Source organism: Candoia aspera, chromosome 7 (assembly GCF_035149785.1).
Source record: "Candoia aspera isolate rCanAsp1 chromosome 7, rCanAsp1.hap2, whole genome shotgun sequence".
Lineage (NCBI taxonomy): Eukaryota > Metazoa > Chordata > Lepidosauria > Squamata > Boidae > Candoia > Candoia aspera.
In genome coordinates, this window is record NC_086159.1 from 20,315,703 (window position 1) to 20,338,343 (window position 22,641).

At 39.7% G+C, this 22,641-nt stretch overlaps 1 protein-coding gene across 1 annotated transcript in view; it reads right to left on the reverse strand.

Annotated features, from left to right (window-relative positions):
• The window catches only part of TMEM178B (transmembrane protein 178B), a 278,440-nt gene that overhangs the window by 21,767 nt on the left and 234,032 nt on the right, over window positions 1–22,641 (reverse strand). The window contains exon 3 of the mRNA XM_063308293.1: window positions 11,693–11,830. Coding sequence (XP_063164363.1) covers window positions 11,693–11,830 — 138 coding nt within the window. The remainder of the gene's footprint in view (window positions 1–11,692; window positions 11,831–22,641) is intronic.

A 22,641-nucleotide genomic window follows, 5' to 3' on the forward strand; every position in this document is an offset into this window, starting at 1 on the left:
CTTTATTGAACTCATCCAGAAGAGTCCACAGCTTCTTATGTTCCTATATCTGCACATCTTCGAGAGTACTTTTGCAGCTCTATGAGCTAGAAATTTGGTTTGTTGGGGAGCACAGTTAATAATGAAATCTCATATTTTCCTGGAACCTTTGTACTGTGTCAGAACCACATCAGCCACTTTTCTTCTTGCACCCTTGTTGAATACTGTGTGGTTATTAGTATGGGTGTAGAGTCCATAAAATGGCTGTACTGTTCTTGAATGGCTGTGCTCTCCAGATTATTGTATTGAATGGCTTTTAATTGTTTAATTGTTTTAACATTTGTATTGTCTGTATGGCTGTTTTATTTTTTGAGGTTTTGATTCTGTTCATGTTTTAATTGTAAGCTGCCCAGAGTCACGAATGTGAGATGGGTGGCTTTATAAATTGGATGAACAAACGAATGAATGAATAAATAAACATTCTGCATTCATTTAATAACAGATTTTTTTAAAAAACATAACTATATCTTAGGATTTGCATTTCAGGCAATGATGACACCTGAATTTCTACCAGATAAAGTCCACAGAAAAACTGATCAATAACAAGGCAATCAGAAAAATTGCTAGGAGGGACAGCTACAAGTGCTCTATCTTCCTGGTAGCTCATAGGGGAGAAATCCATCACAGGTTGTATGTCGACAAAGGAAGATTTGCTAGAAACAAAACAGTACATTCTGGAGGATCAAGAAACTGCTGGAGACGGTCATTCCAAAACCCCAATAAGCTTTTCAGCCACACAGAATCATCATTTCTAAAATGGAGCTTTTGGTAAGACCTGTTATGCCATGTTTTGGAAGACTAAGACAAATCTTTCTGTAGCGAGGTCATAGGAAGACACTTAGATTAAACATTGTGGAAAATCAGGATATGCAGAGGAGAAACAAGGAATGAGACATGCTGGTAAAAATAGAGCAAATGACAACCTATCTCTATCAAAATATATCACTGACAGACTAGGAATACAAAGAGAACAAGATCAAATTAGTAGAAAAGAAATTAAGAGAACAGTAATCTGTCGGTAAGAAGCATAGAAACCATTTTAAATTGGCTAACATCAGACTGCTATTTGAAAGGGTATGGGAAACGTCTCTAAAAATGCAAAACAGGTGTCTGCCCCCCAAAAAAGCCTGAAATGCAGGGATAGCTTCACAATTTATTTTTGTTGTTACCTCTCCATACTGGTCAAGCTGATATAAATTACAAAACTGGTGTCCTGGTGGGCATAACATATCTGGGCTACAGAAATCCAGATAACTAGATGGAAGCAAAGAGCAAAGTTTGCTCAGTGGCAGTCTGGTCTTTTGCGAACAGAGTTGGTGACCCTAACAGTCACAAAACACCTATTTACCAAAGAGATGCCTTTCAAAACCTCCTCGGGATACTATCTACCACCCCAGCCTGTCTTTTTTTTTTTTTAAACTGGAAAGCATTAGCTAGACTACCATATCTGGACAGCAGAAGTCCAGACAATCACTAGAGGGTACCAAAGAAATACATAAAAATACTGATCATCTGCATTTTTGCAGTCCTGGACTGCAATATTCTGTACCCACAACCTTTTTTCCCAAGACTATAGAGCTTAGAAACAGTCCTAGAAATAAGATTGATTTTAAAGGCCAATACACCATAGCTTCCCATTTTTTAGAAATAATCTTTTTAAAAGAATTAATATCTGATGGAAGCCAAGAGTCCGCAGACTCACTGACAGAACTGAAGAGAGCCAGTTTTGTGACGTGGCTAAGATGCTGGGCTAGAGACCTGAAGAGATCAATTCCAGTCCTCCTTTAGGTATGAGAGCCACCTGAGTAGCTTTGGGTCAGTCCCTCTCTTTCAGCCCAACCCACCTCCCAGGGTTGTTGTAGGGAAAAAAGGAGGCAGGAGCATTTATCACCCTGAGTTGACCAAAACTAAAGGGGGGATAAAAACCTAATAATAAATAAAATGTCCACAGGCTTACTGACTGCTCCTAACTTCCTCTTTTAGGAAGAGCCATAACAGAGTCATAGAGGATGTGGCTTTGCCTGTAGAAGGTTCTAGCTTCAGTTCCAACTTCCTAGTATTTCTAATAAGATTTAAGAAGCAAGTAATGGTTAAGATGTTTGCATGAGATTTCAAAAGGCTGAAACCTGTCAAGAGCTGGCCAGTGCTGGCACACTTGTCTCGTCTCCCTTACTAATGCTCTGGCTTTGGATCTGACAAGGGAAAAATCTGGAAACATGTATTACATTTCAGAAAAGGCACACACCAGCTGCATATATTGTGAAAACTCCTATATAGAGGAAAAAAACAAGAAAATTCAGCTGGATGCTACTGTGACAACACGGGTAGGGTAGAGGCCTAGATATAATAGATATAGCATAAAAGCATTTATGAGACATGAGGAAAGAAAAGGTCAGCAAAGGATGAGATTTTGTATAAATGAAATAGGGTCATAAAACCCCATTGCAGAGAAACGATGCAAGGCAGGAACATGCTCTGATCCTTTATGAATTGAAATGTGCAATAGTAAACGTTTGGAGGAGTTCACCTCTAATAGGCACAGGGGGAAGGGGCAGGGAAAAAGTGATTGAGAACAAACACGGACTTCCTTTTCAGATGTCCATCTTCCCACAAGGGTTTGATACAGATGACACAAACATGGCCAAATAACAAACCCTAATTCACATGATTTGAGAGCCAAATCTTCTTCTCCATCTTTAGCTGTAGCTGAGAATTAACCACATTCTTCATCTGGACAAGCATAACCAAAGCAATTTTGAATTCCTATTGAAGGCAACAATTGTTGCTCTTGCCATTGGCAGCTATTCCACAGTGTTTTCACCATAAAGTGTGTTGGTACTTTATGTACCATAGGTTGGTAGTTCTCCCTACCTTTCTTGTTGTTGTAATTATTATTACCAAAGTAAAGATGTTGCAGGAACTGTATTTCCCAATACTCTCTGTTGCCCTATTTTCCCCACCTGAAAAGCAAAGAGGAGACTGGAAAAAGGAGCACACAAACCTTTCCTGACATGCTGGGCTGTAACTCCCATAATCTCCCATTTATAGGACCTAAGTTCTACAAAAATCTTCAGCACATAAGATCTTTGGTCCTATAAAATGAAGATTATGGAACTTCTAAGGGCTATGGAGTATCTGTGGGAGACTGTAGGAAAGAAAAACTAATTATTAGAATTATTAGAATTTTGGAAACAAATATGGTTCAGAAATTGTTCCCACACAAATTCACTGGATTCACTGCTTTCTGCTAAGCCATGCTAGATGGGGACTGTAGTATATTTTGGATTGTAGTCCCAAATACATTTAGTTTGGTTTAAGATGTTGTGTGATCCCAGCTGTTCAGGTTTGCAAACCAAAGTTTATGTCTTAAGCATTTTATGTGACCCCTCCCTTGATGGTACTGTATATTCAATAAACCATAGACAAAATAAAATGTAGTTTAGCATGCTGTAGGAACCCAGCCACTATGTGGACAAAGTTCTGTTTGACATAAATTCCTACAACACATTGCTGAAGCTATGCAAGCCTATTGCTGAGATGGCAGATCTAGAACCAAGTTCTTTTGGATGAGGGAGAAACTTTATCAGTTTTTGGTTTATGATCCTGAGCCAGTAATTCTGTATCTATTTACTCGGGAGTAAGTCATCATGAACTCACTAGGAATTACTCCTTAGTAGATGAGTTTAGAGTTGCACTTTCATGGTAGCTTATCACCAATCCAAAGACCAGAGTTATTCCTTCTTAGTTTCAACTATGTCTCAGGTTTGGGTAGTTATTTTTTCCAAAACTAAAATGTATATTTACACAACCCAGTTGTGTTGATCAAACAAATTCCCTGGTAAGTAAAGGGGATGATTCCCCATATAGATAGGTTCTAAATGATCGACTCCTCTTAAAATACTAGAAATTGCATAGGCAAGTTTATTTCACAGATTTGCAAAGGAAGTTCCTAATTACTGTATTGGGCAAATGTAAATAAATATGAATTTTGTACTGAAAAAGCAAAAATAGTATATAACTATCAATGGGAAACATTTGAGAAACCTGCCCACTTACTGCCCAAGGTTGTAATTTGAACTAAGGAAGGCCTATTATTTTAACAATTATTTTAAATCTCATTGCATAGACATTTTTGAGTGCCAATGTCTAATGCATCCTAAGGTACTGCTCCCTCTCCGTAGGATTCTGGATGTGAGAGTATGAGATAATAGCTTACAAACGATTCATTTTGACAAATCCCTTGATATAATCAGATTCAACATTCAGTTCAAATCCTTGTTATGCTGATTAATAAGAACTGGCAGGAAAAGAAATCCAATAGATGAGAAGATCTGTAGCTCAGAGTTGTACTGTGGAGTCCTTGGTGCTCTCTGAGCTTGGTTGTTTGCTTGCAGACATTTTATTACCCAACTAGGTAACATCACCAGTGTGAGGGAGTGGGGGTTGCTGCCTGTTTAAATGCAGCAGCTTGCCCTGCCAGTTTTAGTTGGGGTGTAATTCCTTCCTTGGTGGTTCCTTGATTAGAGTATTATTTTCTGCCTGTTCGTCTGGTGTTGATCCCTGCTTATCTGAATGTGGGCTGCTGGGGGAGATGTGATTTGTTTCCTTCCTAGGTTTTTTATTGTCTTTTTTGAATGGTGTGTAAATGTGTCTATGGATGGCTGATTTGTCTGAATGCCAAGCTTCCAGGAATTCTCTAACATTTTTGAATTTGGATTTGGAAATGGATTTGGAGTTTGGATTTCGATTTTGAAATTAAAAAAAAAAAGCAAGCCAGCTGCATTCACACAATATGCTTCATAAAACAACGTGATTTAACAACCCAACCACAATGGCTGGATTCACATAAGATGCTAACTGAACTTTGGCATGAAGTGCTCCATATTAGAATCCTTGCCCTTTTAGTGTAACTAGATGTAAATGAGAACAACATTCTTGTATCATTATGTAGTAAAAGAGGGAATTTTGCCAGGAGAAAAATTGTATCTGCTAAAACTCTCCAATTAACCAGATTATTAAATGATCCTGCCTTTCTTATACACTAAAATCTCCTTCATTTTATTTAGTCATCCATAGCAGCAGGACTGTTCTGTACCAAAATATGTGACAAGGACCTTAAACTTATGTGAAGTTGGAAGAATCTCATGAGATGGCTTTGAGGTAGATTAAAAGGTAAAGGTAAAGGTTTCCCTTGACGTAAAGTCCAGTCGTGTCCGACTCTAGGGGGCGGTGCTCATCTCCGTTTCTAAGCCTTGGAGCCGGCGTTGTCATAGACACTTCCGGGTCATGTGGCCAGCATGACGACTCGGAACGCCGTTACCTTCCCACCGAAGTGGTACCTATTGATCTACTCACATTTGCATGTTTTCAAACTGCTAGGTGAGCAGGAGCTGGGACTAGCAACGGGAGCTCACCCCGCCGCGCGGTTTCGAACCGCCGACCTTCCGATCGGCAGCTCAGCGGTTTAACCCGCAGCGTCACCGTGTCCCCTTGAGGTAGATTAATACTACATTAATAGCCAGTACTTTGGTATAGTTAGATGGAAGGAAAATATTTTGTTTCAGACAAGGGACAGCAGTGAGTAAGTTAATATATCTAATCATCTGCAGCCATGCCATATGTCAAAACTACCTGGGGGACATTCCAAGGAAATTATAGCAAAAATAAAATAAACTGAATATAAAGAAAACATTGGCATTTCCTTCTTAGTCTCTTGTTTGTCTGATGTGGTGTTGACAGTGATCTGTTCTGTCAAAGAATACCCAGGAAGTTAATACATTTGTACTGACATCATTTTTCATCAGATGGTCAAAATATCAATCTCTAAAAAATCAAACGAGCAAACAAAGCTCCAAATAATTGCCTTTTTTATTTGCTGCAAAAGCGAGTCAGGCAACACACTGAACACAAGCCATCAATATTTTAAAGCTGGCTGCATGAAGCTTTAAAGTCAATGAGACTAAAATCGGCTCACATGGGGGAGTCTTGTGCAACAGCTCTGACTGAAAACAAAACAACAGCTATATAACTGGGAAGCTCCCTGAGCACAGATGGTTGTTCCTGACAGATGTAACAAACATTCAACCTTCATGCTGCAAACTTTGGGTTGGAAAAAAATCGATCTATTCTAAACCTGTTACTTTCCAGGTTTGGAACTATAATGTTCAACATCCTCAGCCAATGCTGTCTATGGATAGGTTGCCCTAGGTAATAGGAGTTGCACTCCATTACCTCTGGAGGACATCAGGTTAGAGTACACTAGAGTAATCTGTTCCAATTTGCAATTGTTCCTAAAACTCAGAGAGGTCTCATCTATTTCCTGTCATAGCAGAAGCTCAAAACTGGTTTCTTCCAATTGTCTGCCAATTCTTTCAATGAGGTTTGGCTATTCTCAGGAAGCAATTAACACCAGCTTGGTTCTCCCTTTATTGACTGAGTTTGCAGAACGCATTAGGCTACAACCCGTGGTTTACCAGTCACAATGCCTGGTGTTGCAAGATGCTAATCCAATACCAAACAAAGCACATTCCAACCCAATTTTCTGCAATCATATGACACGCTGAACTATAAACTTAACCCCACAGACTGGGCTGGCATGGCATGCTAGGTTAAAAAGTGGTTGGCTAGTTTGTGGTTCAGTGTCATAGAAACAAGCAGAGGTTTAGTGCAATCTGTGCACCCAGCCAAACACTCAGGGCTAATGACATTCTTGCTAAGCTCTGGTTTGGTGAACACTTCCCCCAGTAGATGCAGAGATTTACTGTAGATGGCCTGAGAGAAGCAGGTGGCAGACCTTCACTTCTTCCTCCCTCCCTTGCAAATTCTGAATCCACAGTTAGCTTATGTTTGCACTAGCTTCAGGACAGTTTTAGGATTAAAAGGCATGAGAAGGGTCTAACAAGTATGAAGGGGCTTTAAGAACTACTGAGATTGTGGGTTCGCTGAAAAACAGACCAAATGAAACTCTCAAGCATCCTCCAATAACCAGTGAATAGGACAGAAACACGTTTTCTTAAAAAGGGAAACCATCTTCTTGTTTATGTACTGCTTACAGTATCCAGAAAGCCAGCTGTTCTATCTCACAAGATTTATGTGTTTACAGAGTATGTAGAAACATTCATAGGAAGAGAATCCATGTGATTTCCCTGAAGTGGATTCTTTTAACCCCCCACCCCCACCCCCCAAAAGAACACTATTAAGTCAGTAGAGAGTGAGCTTCACCAACTTGACACACATCAAATACCTGGTGGACTATAGTCCACAGAATAAGTAGAAATGCATAACTTTGAGTTAATGGTAGGGTTGTTATATCTGGACTGCAAAAATCTGGGGGCACCGGAGGGCAGATAAGAGTTAGAATTTTCTGGGGTTTTGCAGTTTACCTAGTTCTGGAAAACTCTCTTAATACCCATCTGCCCCTTTAATACAAACAACTAACCATGTTATCTATTTTGTCCCTGATAATGTAATTATTAGCAGGGACGCAGTGGCGCTGCGGGTTAAACCGCTGAGCTGTCGATCGGAAGGTCGGCGGTTCGAAACCACGCGGCGGGGTGAGCTCCCGTTGCTCGTCCCAGCTCCTGCTCACCTAGCAGTTTGAAAACATGCAAATGTGAGTAGATCAATAGGTACCGCTTCGGCGGGAAGGTAACGGCATTCCGAGTCGTCATGCTGGCCACATGACCCGGAAGTGTCTATGACAACGCCGGCTCCAAGGCTTAGAAACGGAGATGAGCACTGCCCGCTAGAGTCGGACTTGACTGGACTTTACGTCAAGGGAAACCTTTACCTTTACTTTAATGTAATTATTATCCTCATTACATTGCAAGGTCATCCGAAGTAGCTTTCCCTTGGCTGGTGTATTCTAGATGTGCTGTCAATATTGGCTGAGTATTACTGTAAAGAGTTTTATTTATCTGGTTTCCATGCTGCTTCATTTCTGAAGACTCTACACAGTTTAATATCACAAACATTAAAATATAATAAATTAAGAATGTTAACATGGCTCCGATGTCTTACACTTGGGGTAGCTGAATCTTCAAAGATGCCTAAATGCCCTTCTGAAGAATCATATTTTTATAGCACTTTGAAAATGAAATACAGAGGGAATGGTCTGGCTACCTGGGGATAGTTGTTCCAGAGGCATGGGGCCATCACTGAGAAGATTCCCATGTAGAGTCTCTCTCTGGATAGCATTCCCTTGGGTGTGGTGACCCACACAAGCCTCTCTGGGTAGGCAGAGTCAATTTGGAAAAGGCAACCTTGGAGATATCCAGGTCCTGAGTTTTAAAGGTGAAGCTAACTGGCAACCAACCCAGCTCCTGCATTAGTAGTATCACATGAGCAAAGTTATGTACATGCATAGCTACTTGGGCTGCTGTATGCTGAACCTTGCAATGGTCTTCAAGGTGCAGAACATCTGGGGGATACCAGCCTGGCAAAGCTGATTCAAAGCACTGTCTGTATTCTAATACTGTATATCTACTGTGAGAATAAAAAAAATAGGCCAGTCAAGATGAGAAATCAATTCTGGACAAAACCAAAGCTTTTTAGAGGGTCATGTGGAGCTAATAGTTTAAATATTAACATATATAAATGTTAGTGTAAGGCTGGAGGTTTGTGTGTGTGTGACAGAGATCCTTTGAGCTCAGGACTTGTTTCTGCTCTTTGACATTCCTTTTTCTGGGCTGTTTCTGAGCAGTTTTACGGCATGATATCTCAGGCTGTTCCTTGGCCACAGAGTACATATGGCTCCTGAACAAGTACAATGAGCACATGACTCAGGGGAGAGATGTCAGAGTCATTTTACTTTTGAATGCTTTTAGTGCAATTCTTCAACTATATTAAAAATGCCTGATTCTCAAATCTGAACTTTTAGAAGCATAGTAAAAGACTTGTATTTGCTTATTAGAACTGATTTAGTTGCTTCTCTTTGCCATTCCAGAATTCCTTGCCTTTGTCTGCAATAATTTTTTTTAATTTTCTTTCAGATGTTTGGCAAAGATATTGAATAGCATTGGGTCAATAATTGAGGTCCATGCAATGCTTCCCTTTAATGATGATTTTCCTATTAACAATTACTGTTCAGAACCTACCAGTGACCTGATTTGATGCGCATTCTTATTGATCTTTGTATAGTTCCAGGTTCCTCCCATCCACTGATAGACAAAATTGCAAAATCAATTGCCTCACTGAAGCCTTCAGCACATTATATCCCTTTCACTGTTCTTTTAAACAAACACAATTAAAAAAAACCAGAATGTTATTCTGATTTATTAAAGATTAGATGTTTTCTGCTACCACCACCACTCAACTCAGATCTGTGACCATATTCATGTTATCTAACAGTGTAGTAGGTCCAGGTTCTGTCCTCTCAAACACAATTCAGGCCACAAAGGAACCAAGCTGGATCGGCCTCAAAAGGAAATCAGACATAGTTTCCTGATTTGTGTGGGGGAGATGGGCGGTGATAAAGTTTGATAAATAAATAAATAAGGTCAATATAAGAGAGATGGGACAATCAGGCTATAGAAATCCCCCTCACTTAGCAATATTCTCACAACTATCATGATGGCAGAGAACTTAGGGCAGTTCCAGCAATTGGCCCTATCAACAACAGACAAAGAACAGTGCAGAACATACCTTTCTGAAACCTGATAACGCATGCATATTTAGGGAGATGTAATTAACTGGTTGCACTGATTAAAGATGGACAAGTGTCATATAAGAATTGATGTCCCTCTTGATTTTTGTCCTGACCATAAGCTATGCTCTATCTAAAGCATGGCATTATATTTGGTAGCATAAGACTGTAGCAAGGATGCCTTTTCCAACATCAGAATGATAGGACTAGGCTAGTATCGGTGCTGGTTCCTCATTAATGGGAGTGATATTAGGGATTTCATAGTTTGGATATGTATATTTGGTTTTGGGCTGGAGTTCACCCAGATTCATAGAGTCAAACAGAGACATTTTGGAGCATATAGCCTCTGATTTAGCAATAGTAGGATATTGTTAGAATGTGTGTGGTGTATCCATGGGAGAACAGTGAATGACAGCACGTCATTATTTATGTTGAAAGCATAATGTTTTGGACCAGCCAGGACTTGGCTCCTATGTTGTTGTTGTTTTGTTTTAACTGACAGCTGAGTCTAAATGAGTAAGCCATCATGACATGGATAAGTCAATAAGGAACACAAGGGTAACAAACCACTCCTGGGCATCTTCCAGGGACAAACTAGCCCTTAACTGTCTGTGGGTTGGTTACAACATTTGACATTTGAAAGCCAAGTCACTGACCACATCCGCCCTAGCAGGTCTTTAAGAGACCCAGTTCCACCAGCTGGGAATCTTCAGTATTTGGGCAAACTTAGCTTCCATGGAAGGAGGAAGAATATCCAAAGTGCCTGAAGAAAACCAGATGGAATAGCAAAAACAATGGCAAGAGGTTTGGGGGTTTTCCTCATCCATCCAGAGATCTGGTATAAAAAGGAAGTTACGGATTCAATTATCTACACAGGGCAGTTACTGTTTATCAGGAGATCTACAGCAAGGCTTATGGGCAGTGCACCATTCCAGAAAAGAAACTAAACTGAGGCTGATCTGCATACTATGGTAGGGTAGGGCAGGATGGATAACAACAGGAGCACAGTAGCCCTGTGGTCTGTGAGGTCCAGGGATAGGGGAAACAATCCATTTGGAAGCCTAACAGAGCACCCACTCCATATTATAGTGCTTCACATGAAAGATCACCTATTGACTGTGAACAAGCTGAGATACCTACAATCAGGGCAGAGGCAGAAGTTTGTAAAATAGGCATGTCTTTTGTGAACTGGTGGAACCTGGCTCAATCTCACGTTGCAAGCTTTCAGTCTCGGTATCACTGCAATATAGGGATAAAGACTCCTGTATATTCAGTAAACAACATTTCAAAAAATGGGGGGAAATAAATAAATAAATAATAACTGCCCAGAGTCCCTCCTTTGGGGGGCAGATGGGCGGTAATAAAATTTGACAAACAAGCAAACAAACAAATAAATAAAAAGATTATATTAATTAAGTAGTGTACAGGAAAACTGATTCAGGTAGTTCTAATTTAACGACCACAACTGGGACTGGCAACTCTGTTGCTAAGTGACACGGTAGTTAAGCAAGACATCACGTGATCATGACAGACTGATGACCTCACTTCCGCTGCAGTCATTAAGTGAGACATCACATGACCATGACTTGTGATTTTACTGCCAGCTTCTCCATTGACTCTGCTTGTCAGAAGCTGGTTGTGAAGCATGCAAATGACGATCTCGTGATTGTGGGGTGCTGCAGCAGTCATAAATGCCTGCCATTGCAAAGCATCCAAATCTCAATCATGTGACTGCTGGACACTGCGACAGTTGTAAGTGCAAGGACCAGTCGTAAAGTTACTTTTTTTCAGCAGCATCATAACTTCAAATGGTTGCTAAACAGGGCAGTTGTTACATGAGGACTATAGGTATCTAATTATAAGAATTGTTCATTATACAAAATTGTAAGCACATTGCTGATTTATATACTAACAGAACAGGGGGCTGTTCTCTAGGATCTTGGAATTAAATTTGATGGGAAAAAGGGGACAAGCAAAATTACATTGATTTCCAACTTGTTTTCCCCTTACCTCCCATGAGGAAGAGAAGTCCTGCCACATACTGCATAAGGCCTCGATCCCAGCAGCAGCCCAGCACCCCGATAATCCATCCAAACAGGATGATGGCCACCGCCATGCCCATAAAACCAGCTGTCATTCGGCGCAAGTCTGCAATGGGAAATAAAGATCCAGTTAATATTGTTCATTGCTTTGGCTTGATGATTTAAAAGTCCAAGCCTTACACTGAACATCTCGTGACCACTAAAGTAGAATTCTTCTCATGAACATCATGTTAATGTTTGCAAAAAGATTTGTTGTTTCATTGGTTTTAAAGAATCAGAAATTCAAAATCTGTTCTCTCAAGGTTTCAAGTGATCCAGCTTGTCATCAGCTAGGAAAAAAAGACAATAGTTACAAAGCTGATTTCTTCTGCAAATACTAATAATTTGAGCAAAATAAAGGCTTCTTTTCACTAGCAAAAGAGTAGCAAGGAGTTACAGTCATAATTTTAAAGACTAGAAACTCCATTTAACATTTTTCCTTTGTATTAATCTGGGGTTTTAATTTTATTCCCATTTGCCTGTTCTCAACACTTTCCATTCTGGCCCTTGTTAGGGATGAGCTCCAACACTATTATCCAGAAATTGCACAAGAACAAGTCTGAATTAACCAACAGCAAAGCAGTACCAAAAGACCAAGACAATAGGAGATATTTAGTTGTTGTCCTGTTAAGATTTTGTTCTTCCACACTTTTCTTTGATCTTCTTTAAAATGCAAATCTCCCTTTATCATACGAAAGCTGAGAAATGGGTATGTTTTCGGCAAAGAAAAAAAATGTGAACAAGTATCTTCTGCTTCTAATAGACAGAATGTCTTCATGCACATGGGAGTACTTGCCTCTCCAATGAAGAAACTCTCTCATATTTGAACATATTCAATACTATGGATAGCAATATAGTTGAGACAGTATATTTTAAACCAGAGATTAGAGGAGCAGGGTAACAGAATGTAATGCAGGAGACAGTCTTATGGCTAAATGAGATTATATTAATACAACAAGATGAGACAATGTCTGCATTCCCACAATATGTTGAAGCATCAACTATCTAACCCCATTTTAGCCAAGTCCTTCAAGTTGTATAAACCACAGCATACACTGGGTTTCCACACTGCAGTAAGCGATGGATACTTGTTGGATAAGGCACAATTGCTTTGGTTAATATTTTCTGTTGCCCTTATAAAAACAAATCACAATGGTTCACACAACATGTTAAGCCAGCTGAAATGTAAACCCAGCCATATAGAGTTCCTGAATAGTAGTCATAAGGATTAGATTTCGTTCATATGGGAATGTGACTTCTCATGGGATTCAGTGCATCAGAGATGACCCCAACATTTCTACCAGAAGAGCACTCAAATGTCCCTGCACCTTCTACAAGAACTGATGCCGACAGATCTGTAAGACCAGCACCATCATACAATTAGGTTGCTTTCAGCTCTCCAGTAGTTAAATATTTTGTAGATACACATTTCTGTATCTGAACCAGGCTAAAAATTGCATTCAGAAATAATCTGCCATATTAAATTGCCCATGCACAAGAATGTTTGGATGATGTTAGTGGCACCTTCCAAGCAAACAGATTTATTATGGTGCAAGGATGATACGGTGAACTAAACGTATCTGCCCAAAATAACTCAGTTGATCTTTAAGGTGTCACAGGCCTCTTCGTTGATTTTACTGAAATGGACTATCATGTCTACTTCTCTGAAAATTATTCCCATCTCAAATACTTGGTTTGTAAGCATTTTTAACAACAGGCATGTCAGGAAGAATCTTAATTCTTTTATTTGTGATCTTTACCTGCCCTGACACAACTGCTGCCAAGGATGCTACTCTCAAAAGGCAGCGGTGTGGAAGAGAAATGGTAAACTGGTTATTGGAATTGCTCTGTGTTGTCTGAAGCTATCTGGTTGCCATTCCTCCCCTGTCACAATGTGCCATACAGAAATGTCAGGGCTGTGGACAAGTCTATTCAGAGCAGTTCTTCCAGTGAGAAATGAATGCATGTACAGTATGTCCTGAATCAGCCACTACAGCTATTTTAAAAGAAGGAGGTCATAGAAAAGGGAGATGTTTCAGCACCCACCATATCAGAATTTGAAGCAATTGAGTAGGTCTAATATCAATAAAAGCAGGGTGCTGTCCTGCAGTGATGCATAGCTACAGAACTCTATTAGTGACATCCTCCTGTTATCCTGTGTGGCTTTCACAACAGGAACATGAAATGAGCAGTATGTATTACTCCAGCCTTCCTGCCTCCTACAACAGGACAGTCTATCTCATACCTTTATATTTCTTCTACTTTTTTTCCCCCATGAAAAGAATCTACTAATCACTCTATATATCAGTAGTTTTCAGACTGTTCTTGAAATCCTTCCCACATGGGTGTTTTTGCCAAGGACCCCATATGATAAATGGGGACAGTTCTGGAGCATGTTTTTGTCAGCATGCAAGAAGCAGTAACCAAGGCTGTGGATTCTGTTTGTTCCCCTACTGTGGGAAATCAGGGATACACCCCTTATTATTTTTGTTTTGTTTTGTTTTTGTGGGAATGGAGTAAAATGTGCAGTTACAGATTTAAAGAAATTATGGACGAGCTATTCTATCTATTCTTTGCCCTAGAATTAGACGAAGTTCAGACCATTAGCTTTCTTCAGCTAAGTCCTAAATGTGTGTTGGACTGCAACTGCCATCATCCTCAGCCTTTACCTAGTCACACTGCCCTGGTCAAATGTATCTGGTATACAGCAAGTCAGGAAAACCACTGCAGGAATGATTACAGGAATATAGAGAGCCAGTTCGGTCTAGTGGTTAACGCAACGGGCTAGAATCCAGGAGACTGAGAGTTCTAGTCCCCCCTTAGGCATGAAATCCGACTGGGTGACCTTGGGCCAGGCACTCTCTTTCTCAGCCCAACTCACCTCACAGGGTTGTTGTTGTGGGGAAATTAGGAGGAAGGAGTATTAGGTATGTTCGCCGCCCTGAGTTATTTATAAAAATAATAAAGGCAGGATAGAAATTAAATAAATAATTATAATTGCATAGCTGAAAGAAGAATGGTTGTATAAGCTTAAATCAGTAATATCTGTACTAATATGATCTGTCTGCCTGTTGGATTTATACGCCACAGTAAATCTAAGAGGACTTACGGTGGATGTTTTAAACTGTTCTTTCTATATGAACTACTGAGAATTGTTTGATTGCAGAGGGATACAAATTTAATACGTAATAATCATTAAAACATCATTAAACATCATTAAACCATCAAAACATAAGGTAAAACATAAACATCCATAATACAATTTAAAATATAAAACAATAAATGCCCACTGTAAGGCAGGTATAAATAAAACATTCATGGTAACTAACTCACATAAAAACAACCCGTACTAACATTTAAAATCCACACTAACCCCCTGCTACAACCATTAAATAAACAATATTCTGCAAACAATCCTTCATTAATGTGGATAGACATACCGAGAGGTTTCAAGCAGTTAACCTCTACTATCTTGCTTTCTGCACCCCAATCTTTGAAAAAGGAACTTTCTTTCCCCAGACTGCCACCCAAGCAGCAGTGCATAACTTGCCACTTGGCTATGAGCCCAATCTAAGTGCCCAATCTGGCTCCAACAGGCCCTAAAAAAGACAACCTCTGAAGTGATGCCTTTGGGTTGATTCATCCTTTCATCAGTCATCCCAAATTCTCTGTTGTCTTCCCCTCCTTTCCATTTTTATGCAAGACACACATAAAAAACAGGCAGAGCTTCAATTGCATCCTCATGGCCACCATCTTGTCTTTTTCAACCATTACCTGCGGATAATCTTGCTTCCCCTACCTGTCCTTTGCTCTTCTAGGTTTTGGTTGCTGCTTTTGAACCCCACCACAGCCCTACATCTCTTGCCCTACAGGACCACAAATAAGATTCCCTGATTTATGACTCCTTGGGATCCACATCCTGGCTTTTTTTTTTTGCTCACTTATGGTCAATATCTCCCAACAAAAGAGGGGGGAAAATTCTTCTTTTAAGGATGTGATTGGCCTGATGATGGCACAAGAATGGTGGTGGTGGGGAGCTTTCTTAAATTGCAAAGAGAGGAAGCTCCTATGCCTAGTTGCTGGTTTGCAAGAGATTCATTACAATGTGGAATGGGGAGAATGATGATTTTGAAACAAGGAAGCCTGCAGGGGGAATCAGGTTTCTCTTCTTCACATGCGGTAATTCCTGTCCAGATCAGGCCACTGTGTGCTTTAAAAGGTGTCTGTAGTTTTCTTGACAACAGTACAAGTGGTCCTTGCTTACCAACTGCCTCGTTTAATGAGCATTTAGTTAGGATGGTGTAAAAAAAAAGTTTTGCGACCAATCCTCACATTTACAACCATCACAGTGTTCCGTGGTCATGTGATCGTCATTTGGGTTCTTCACAACCGGCGTGCATTTACAACCATTGCAGCGCCCCACAGTCATGTGATCTCCATTTGTGTATTTCCAACAACTGGCTTATGAAAAGCAGAGTTAATGGAGAATGCAGAAGTAAAATCACAAGTTGTGGTCACGTGATGGCTTCCTTAATCAAATGAGAAGTCACATTGTAAGCCCACCATGGTCACATGATTTTTCTGCTTAGCGACTGTAGTGGAGTTGCCAGTCCCAATGGTGGTCGCTAAGTGAGGACTACCTGTATGGAAATGATTTGCCACTGTATTTTCCAGAATGTCTTCTCAACTTCCCAGTCCAGCCTACAATCCTGGGATTTCTTGGCAAGGAAGACGAGAATCCAAGTACTAATCCTGCTTAGCATTTTTGATCAGCTATGTGCTGCTTAATACCATATGCTTACACTAGAGTAAAAAGAAATAGTATGTGGTACAGCATGAAGCACTTTACATATCATTTAGCTTGGCCCTGAGGAAACATCGCTTGTTTCACTTTCTCTTAGTTGTAAGCAGAGAAAGGTGCTTTCAAGAATTTGGAATGAAATCCATTATTAGAGATGCTTTATTTAATCTTTGAGAAGACCATCATCCAGATACATTTGCAGCTTGATATGAACAGGCTTCACATTTTAATATATTCTATAACTAAAAAAATGGTTTTCCCTGGTTCACTATTGATGGAAGCAGAGAGGAAAAGACAGATGTTGCCCTGAATGCTGACATGTTCTGTGAAAAGGACAAACTAAAATAATTGATAGAAATGTCAAGTGAACTCTTGGCATTTACTTGCCCTGCAAATATTCTATACTTATATTTAGTCAACTATTCTCTGAGCATGGTTCTGCGTACAGATGAGCTACAGAGGAAGTTCTCAGTAGGACTGGAAAAAAGAGGAAGCCAAGCATAGCTCTGTACACCAATGACCCACAGAAGAACTTCTTAATGGTTTAGAGAAAGTTGTTTTGCAGATACTATATGCAAAAAGTATACCAGGGGTGCAGGAACCCCAAACAGCCTAATAAGGGCTGGGGATTTTCAAGAAAAGGTAGAGCTTAAGAATGGAATGGAGCATTCTAGAAGTAGATGTGACTAGTAGGAATGCTTAATGCTTTCCACTGCAAATCTGATTTCATACTTCAGTATATGTGTTACATTTCTTCCGATTCTATTATTATGAAAAAAAAATGAATTGCTGAGTCTTTCCATAAAACAACATGAGATTCTGATTCCATATTTATTTATTTATTAAATTTGTCCCCGTCCATCTTCTCCTATCGGGGGACTCTGGGTGGTTTACAACATGTACTTCCATCATGTGTGAGCCAGAGGGAAGCAGATATATGGAAAGATGGGAATTGTTGAAAGAAATAGGATGAGGCCCAAAAGGTGCTAGGAAAATATTATGGCTCCAAATTTGTAATACTTGGTTCTCAAGGACAGTTCTGCAAATGGTGGCAGTTTCCTATTCTTAAAATGTAAGAAAGCCTTCCCCAACCTGCCCACCATGACTTAATTACATAGCAGTCAGATTGCAATGCCAATGCTGGGTTAGGTATATTAGGACTTATGGTCTTAACTCATGAATGAGCAGACCATATGCTGAATTTGGCATTCTGTTTGCCTGGAGCTGGTGAAAACAAAGGAGGGATCAGTTCTGTATTGGTAGCTGCTATAAATCTCTGCCAGGGTGGAAGACTGGTTAAATGATCTGACCTTGGTGCCTGCTAGATCTAGGTAGTTTTTAATGCAGAGATTACTTAGGCAATTGACACAATTCTCCTAAGTAACCTCTTTCTTCTAGGAAAGCTTAAGCTGTACTTTGGTTTACCAACTTGCTGAGAGCAATGAAATGGACTGGTGAAAGGTTAGAGCAGAACTGGAGGAGCACTCAGGACAAATTTGTTCAAATACAGAGTAGGACTCTTCTTAAGGCCCATCTACAATCCTACTACATAGCAGTGGATGTAGCCAAGAGCCTTTACTTATTTGTCTAATTGCGTCTACACAAAATAGGCTGGCAACATTTTTTGGTAGTGTGCAGCATCTCCTTCATCAAGCTGCTGGTAAGTTTTGCGGGGGCTGGAGACCCACCTTTTTTGCAAAAAAGATTTACTAGATTCACCTTGACTTGGATCCCAAAGTTGGGGCAGGTAATAGAGCTACAACCTTGGAAACCTTTGTCATATTCACACAGCTACTTCTCAGCTTGTACTGTACAACTTGAGGATGTGGACAGGGTATGTGGAGAAATGAGAGCCACCAAACGTATGCTCCACCCATGCCCCAGCTTGTGGATTAAATAAGCTAAGTTGGGAATGACTCAATAGTTACTGGAGGAGATTAATGCATGCATGAATGAGGCATATGCTTGTTCAAAGGAGGAGTCATATTTTAAAAGCCCCTCTTGGACTTGGATGATTAACTAGAGGCTACTCTCAATATTGTGTCTCTGGGGAAGATGACTGAGAAAGTAATAACCCAAATGGCTCCAGATGCATCAGGTTGAAAGTGATGATCCAAATCCATTGTGGCTGGTGTTTTGTCCTGAATATGGAACTGAAACTGCTTTGGTAACTTTGGTAGGTGAACTACACCTTACGCTAGGTAGGAGAAATACATCCTGCTAGGTCTTGTGAATCTCTCAGCAGCTGCTGATACTATCACCCACAGTATTCTCTTGTGTGTTACTGCAGTGTTGGACCTTGGAAGCACTGTTCTGTGGTCATTTCTGTAAGGGTTGAAGCTGGGGAGTCAGGAAACAGGGCTGCTCAGCCCAGATAGGAGCATTGTACGAATTAGAGCAATTGCCTTCCGATCTCAAACTTAGGAAACAGACGGCCAAGAGTCTGTTGGCCAGAAAAGTTGAAAAGAAAGGCCTTAAGATTCAAACCCTGGGGTTGACATTCATTCATTTATATATACGTGCATACACACACAGATACATATAAACATCGCTTCTGTGCTCTGCATCAGGAAGATCTTCTGCACATACATAAATTTTATCTTGCCAGAAGTAAACTACTTCCCTTTCAGTATTAGATCGCATAAACTTCAGCTGTTGCCTAACTCCTGGGTATCAGTTAATGTAGGGTTGTATGTCTGGAGAGAGAGATAGCTGTGCCAAGCTAAAGCCTAACTGTTCCAGTCTGTCTTGAAGATGGTATTGGAGGACTACAATGTAACATCTATGTTGTTGTTCTATCTTGTTTGCTATGCTGCTTAACATTTACATGAAATTCAGTCATTTGGAGCTTTGGAAAGGAGTACAATCAAAAACGCAGGATAAAAATATAATTAATGATTCACATAGAAGATAAGTTGAGGAAGACTGATCTTAGAGGATTAATAACACCTATGCTGGTTATTAAAGAAATCTGGCTAATAGCTAGCTAAATATAAAGAATTCTGTGTTGTAGTCCTTGGTACTCTACTGTATATGTTCAACAGATATCATTCTTCTTTGCCACTATCTCGTAGCTGTGAGTTGATACCTAACTTCTAAAGGAAGGCAAGACAACGGTATGATGGTATAGCACACTGTAGTCTTGCACGATAGCTAAGGAAATTGCCGTCCCCAAACTCTACGAAACATTTTTGTAATACTGCCAACTTGAGCTGAAGCATGAGAGGCCAAGTGGAAAATCTGATCTTTGGAAACTGAAATTTTCTAATGAGATGGAAGAAAGCTAGTAGAGGCTAAAGATCTGAAAGCAAGGTCATGGCAATACTTTTGGTTTATGAAGAGATTTTAGACAGATAGCACTGAAGATGGGAGTTAATTTGTTAATGCACAGCAGAGATTTTTCTCTATTTAAGAATTGTTCACCAAGCCCAGTGAAATTCTTTTAACTCCTATACATTCTCAGTAAGATGAATGACCAGATATTACCTATATTTTACACTAGACAAAATTTGGTAGAAATGCATGGCTAACTTGCACTTACTCACTGCTCCCCATATTAGTACCTCATTAGTGTGACTAATACAGGAGGCAGAGACTTTAGCTTTGTAGGGACAGTGGAGGGCTCAATCTATGAAGTTTTAAATACCACAGCTAGTAAATGTGAGCTAGAGTGCATAGAAGTATCTGAGGCAAGCCACATATCAGACATTAAGTCAAGTAAATGGAGGTACATGGACATTTGTTTATAATTTAAAGGGCATTGGTCTCATTTTACAGCTGAACAGCACAGTAATGCAATTCATGGCCAGAATTCCTGATAAAAAAAAAATAGAAAAGAACCAGTCAAATCTATATATTCTGTACTATACCAGCACAAATCTTTGTCTGATTTACTACAGATGAGAAATTCTAAACATGTTTTTATGGGTGGAGAAGAGAATGTCTTTGGTGGTTGCAACTGTCAAACAATGGGAGTCAGAAATATCTGCCAGTTGACAGAAATAATTTCATAGTCTGCCAATGGAATTCAGTCTATCTCCAGCCCATGCCAAGTTTCCAGAAACCTTATTGCTCATCTTAAATCTGGAGGAAATTTTGAAGGCCACTTTAAAAAGGTATTGTCTTGCTATCCTACCTCCCAAAAGAACATTATTCTGCACCAACCAGAAAATAATCATACTGAACATTTCAGGAGTTACTTTGATGAATGGGCTGCTAAGGATTGAGCTCAAGATGGAAAGCTGAGATTTCTCTGTTATCAGCACCTCAGGCTCTGCTCAAACCTTCCTGCAGACTATAGCTTTAAGCACTTTAATTTAGGCCCTTTCAAAGCCATATTCTCATTTTTTAAAAAAAGGTTTTTTAATATAGGACATGTCACCAGCAGGAGAACAAAGAAAAAGGAAGCAGCATAGAAAGATATTAATTACAGAATGGAAGGGATCTTTTTCTTAAGCTTTTTTTTATTATTTTGGTTTATTCTTCTATTAACATTTAAATGGAAAGCCCTTTCTTCCAAGCTCCACATGAGAAATCTGCATTTAAATCGATACCATTTAAAAGTGAGAGGAAATGTATAACTATATATAACTATGTAAATTGCATCTCCATTGGTTTTGTCCTACAAACTATTGATTTTTTCCCTCTCATTTTAAAAAATACAAAATCAGAAGTATATTAAATTAACATTTAAAAAAAGAGGGATATATGCAATAATTTAATTGTTAGGATCTCTTTGGGTTGGATTATTCTGAGAATGTAGCTAGAAGATAATACTGCATTATTACTGATAACAAACTACAGTGAGGACTTTCTCCTGCCAATAGCAGACAGAGAACTCCAACTTTAGAGAAACTCCTTCATCCCTATAATACTGTTACCAAAGCAATTTTTTCCAACTGGAAATCATGATTGAAAAAGAAGGAAAGTCTTCACTGGGTCTAAGGTCCTTCTAGCTCCCTAATATCTTCCTAAATAGGAATTTAAACACAGAGTTTGCTTATACTAATCATCTCCCAGTCACTTAAATGGGAAAGAATTCCCTTTCAAACAAATACAGATCTCTCCCCCTCCCTCCCCCTCAAAAACCATCAAGGGAACGGATGCCTCTCCTCCTTCAGTTCTGCCCTGCTGGCTACAAAACTATCTGCAACTGTGATTTCTGAGCTTCTAATATGGCAGATAAGATTGCTTTGAAAAAGCCTAAAATCAAGAAAGTTGGGATGTTTTTCTTCCCACCCATCATTAAATAGGGATTTTCTTTGTTGTAGACAGCCCCATGGCGTTTATGTAGATTATCTGTGGATTAATTCAAATCACATTCTTAAGGGGCTCCTATCTATATGTTAGGCCTAGGGTGCTAAGAAAGATCAGTGATGGAGTGACAGATGTGCTCTAGACTTTTCTGTTCAAAGGTGAAGTAGCTGGGAAGCTTCTGGCTGAAATGCTGGAGAACTGCTGCCAATAGATACAGAACTTGATGGACAAATAGATCTGGGATGTTTTCAGAGAAGGCTTTTATTGTGCTAATGTACCATCTTATTCACACAATGATACAGGAGATTCAGGTGACATTTGTAACCTTTCTTGTATTCCTACTGGTTCTCCCTTCTTTTGTCTTATCCCAGGAAATACATTGGAGAAAGACAGAAAAACTCCACCATATCTTGTGATGGGTAAAGATGCCCTCAAATCAAGCTCAACTCCTGGTGACTGTTCACATATGCAACATTCGTATGAACACTGACTGTCCTAACAGCCAGGAACCACGCTGAGACAAGGAATAGGTCTCTAGTGTTTTATTACTGCTACATAACAGAGAATCCTAACAAACTGAAGAAGCGTGGGAAAACCCAGACATATAAACCCCAAAGACTAAGGCGGGCCCGATCTGTGTCTCTTTGAATGGCCACCTAATTCCTCAGTACTACACATGCGCTTTACAGCCTGGATGGGAGACCCCTGCTCGCCATCCTCACTCATGACACTGACATGGTTTTGACTTTCATTCTTTCAAGATTTTTTTTTCTTAATATAATCTCTGCCTGCCTAACAATAAAAAAAAACCATTTTTCTAT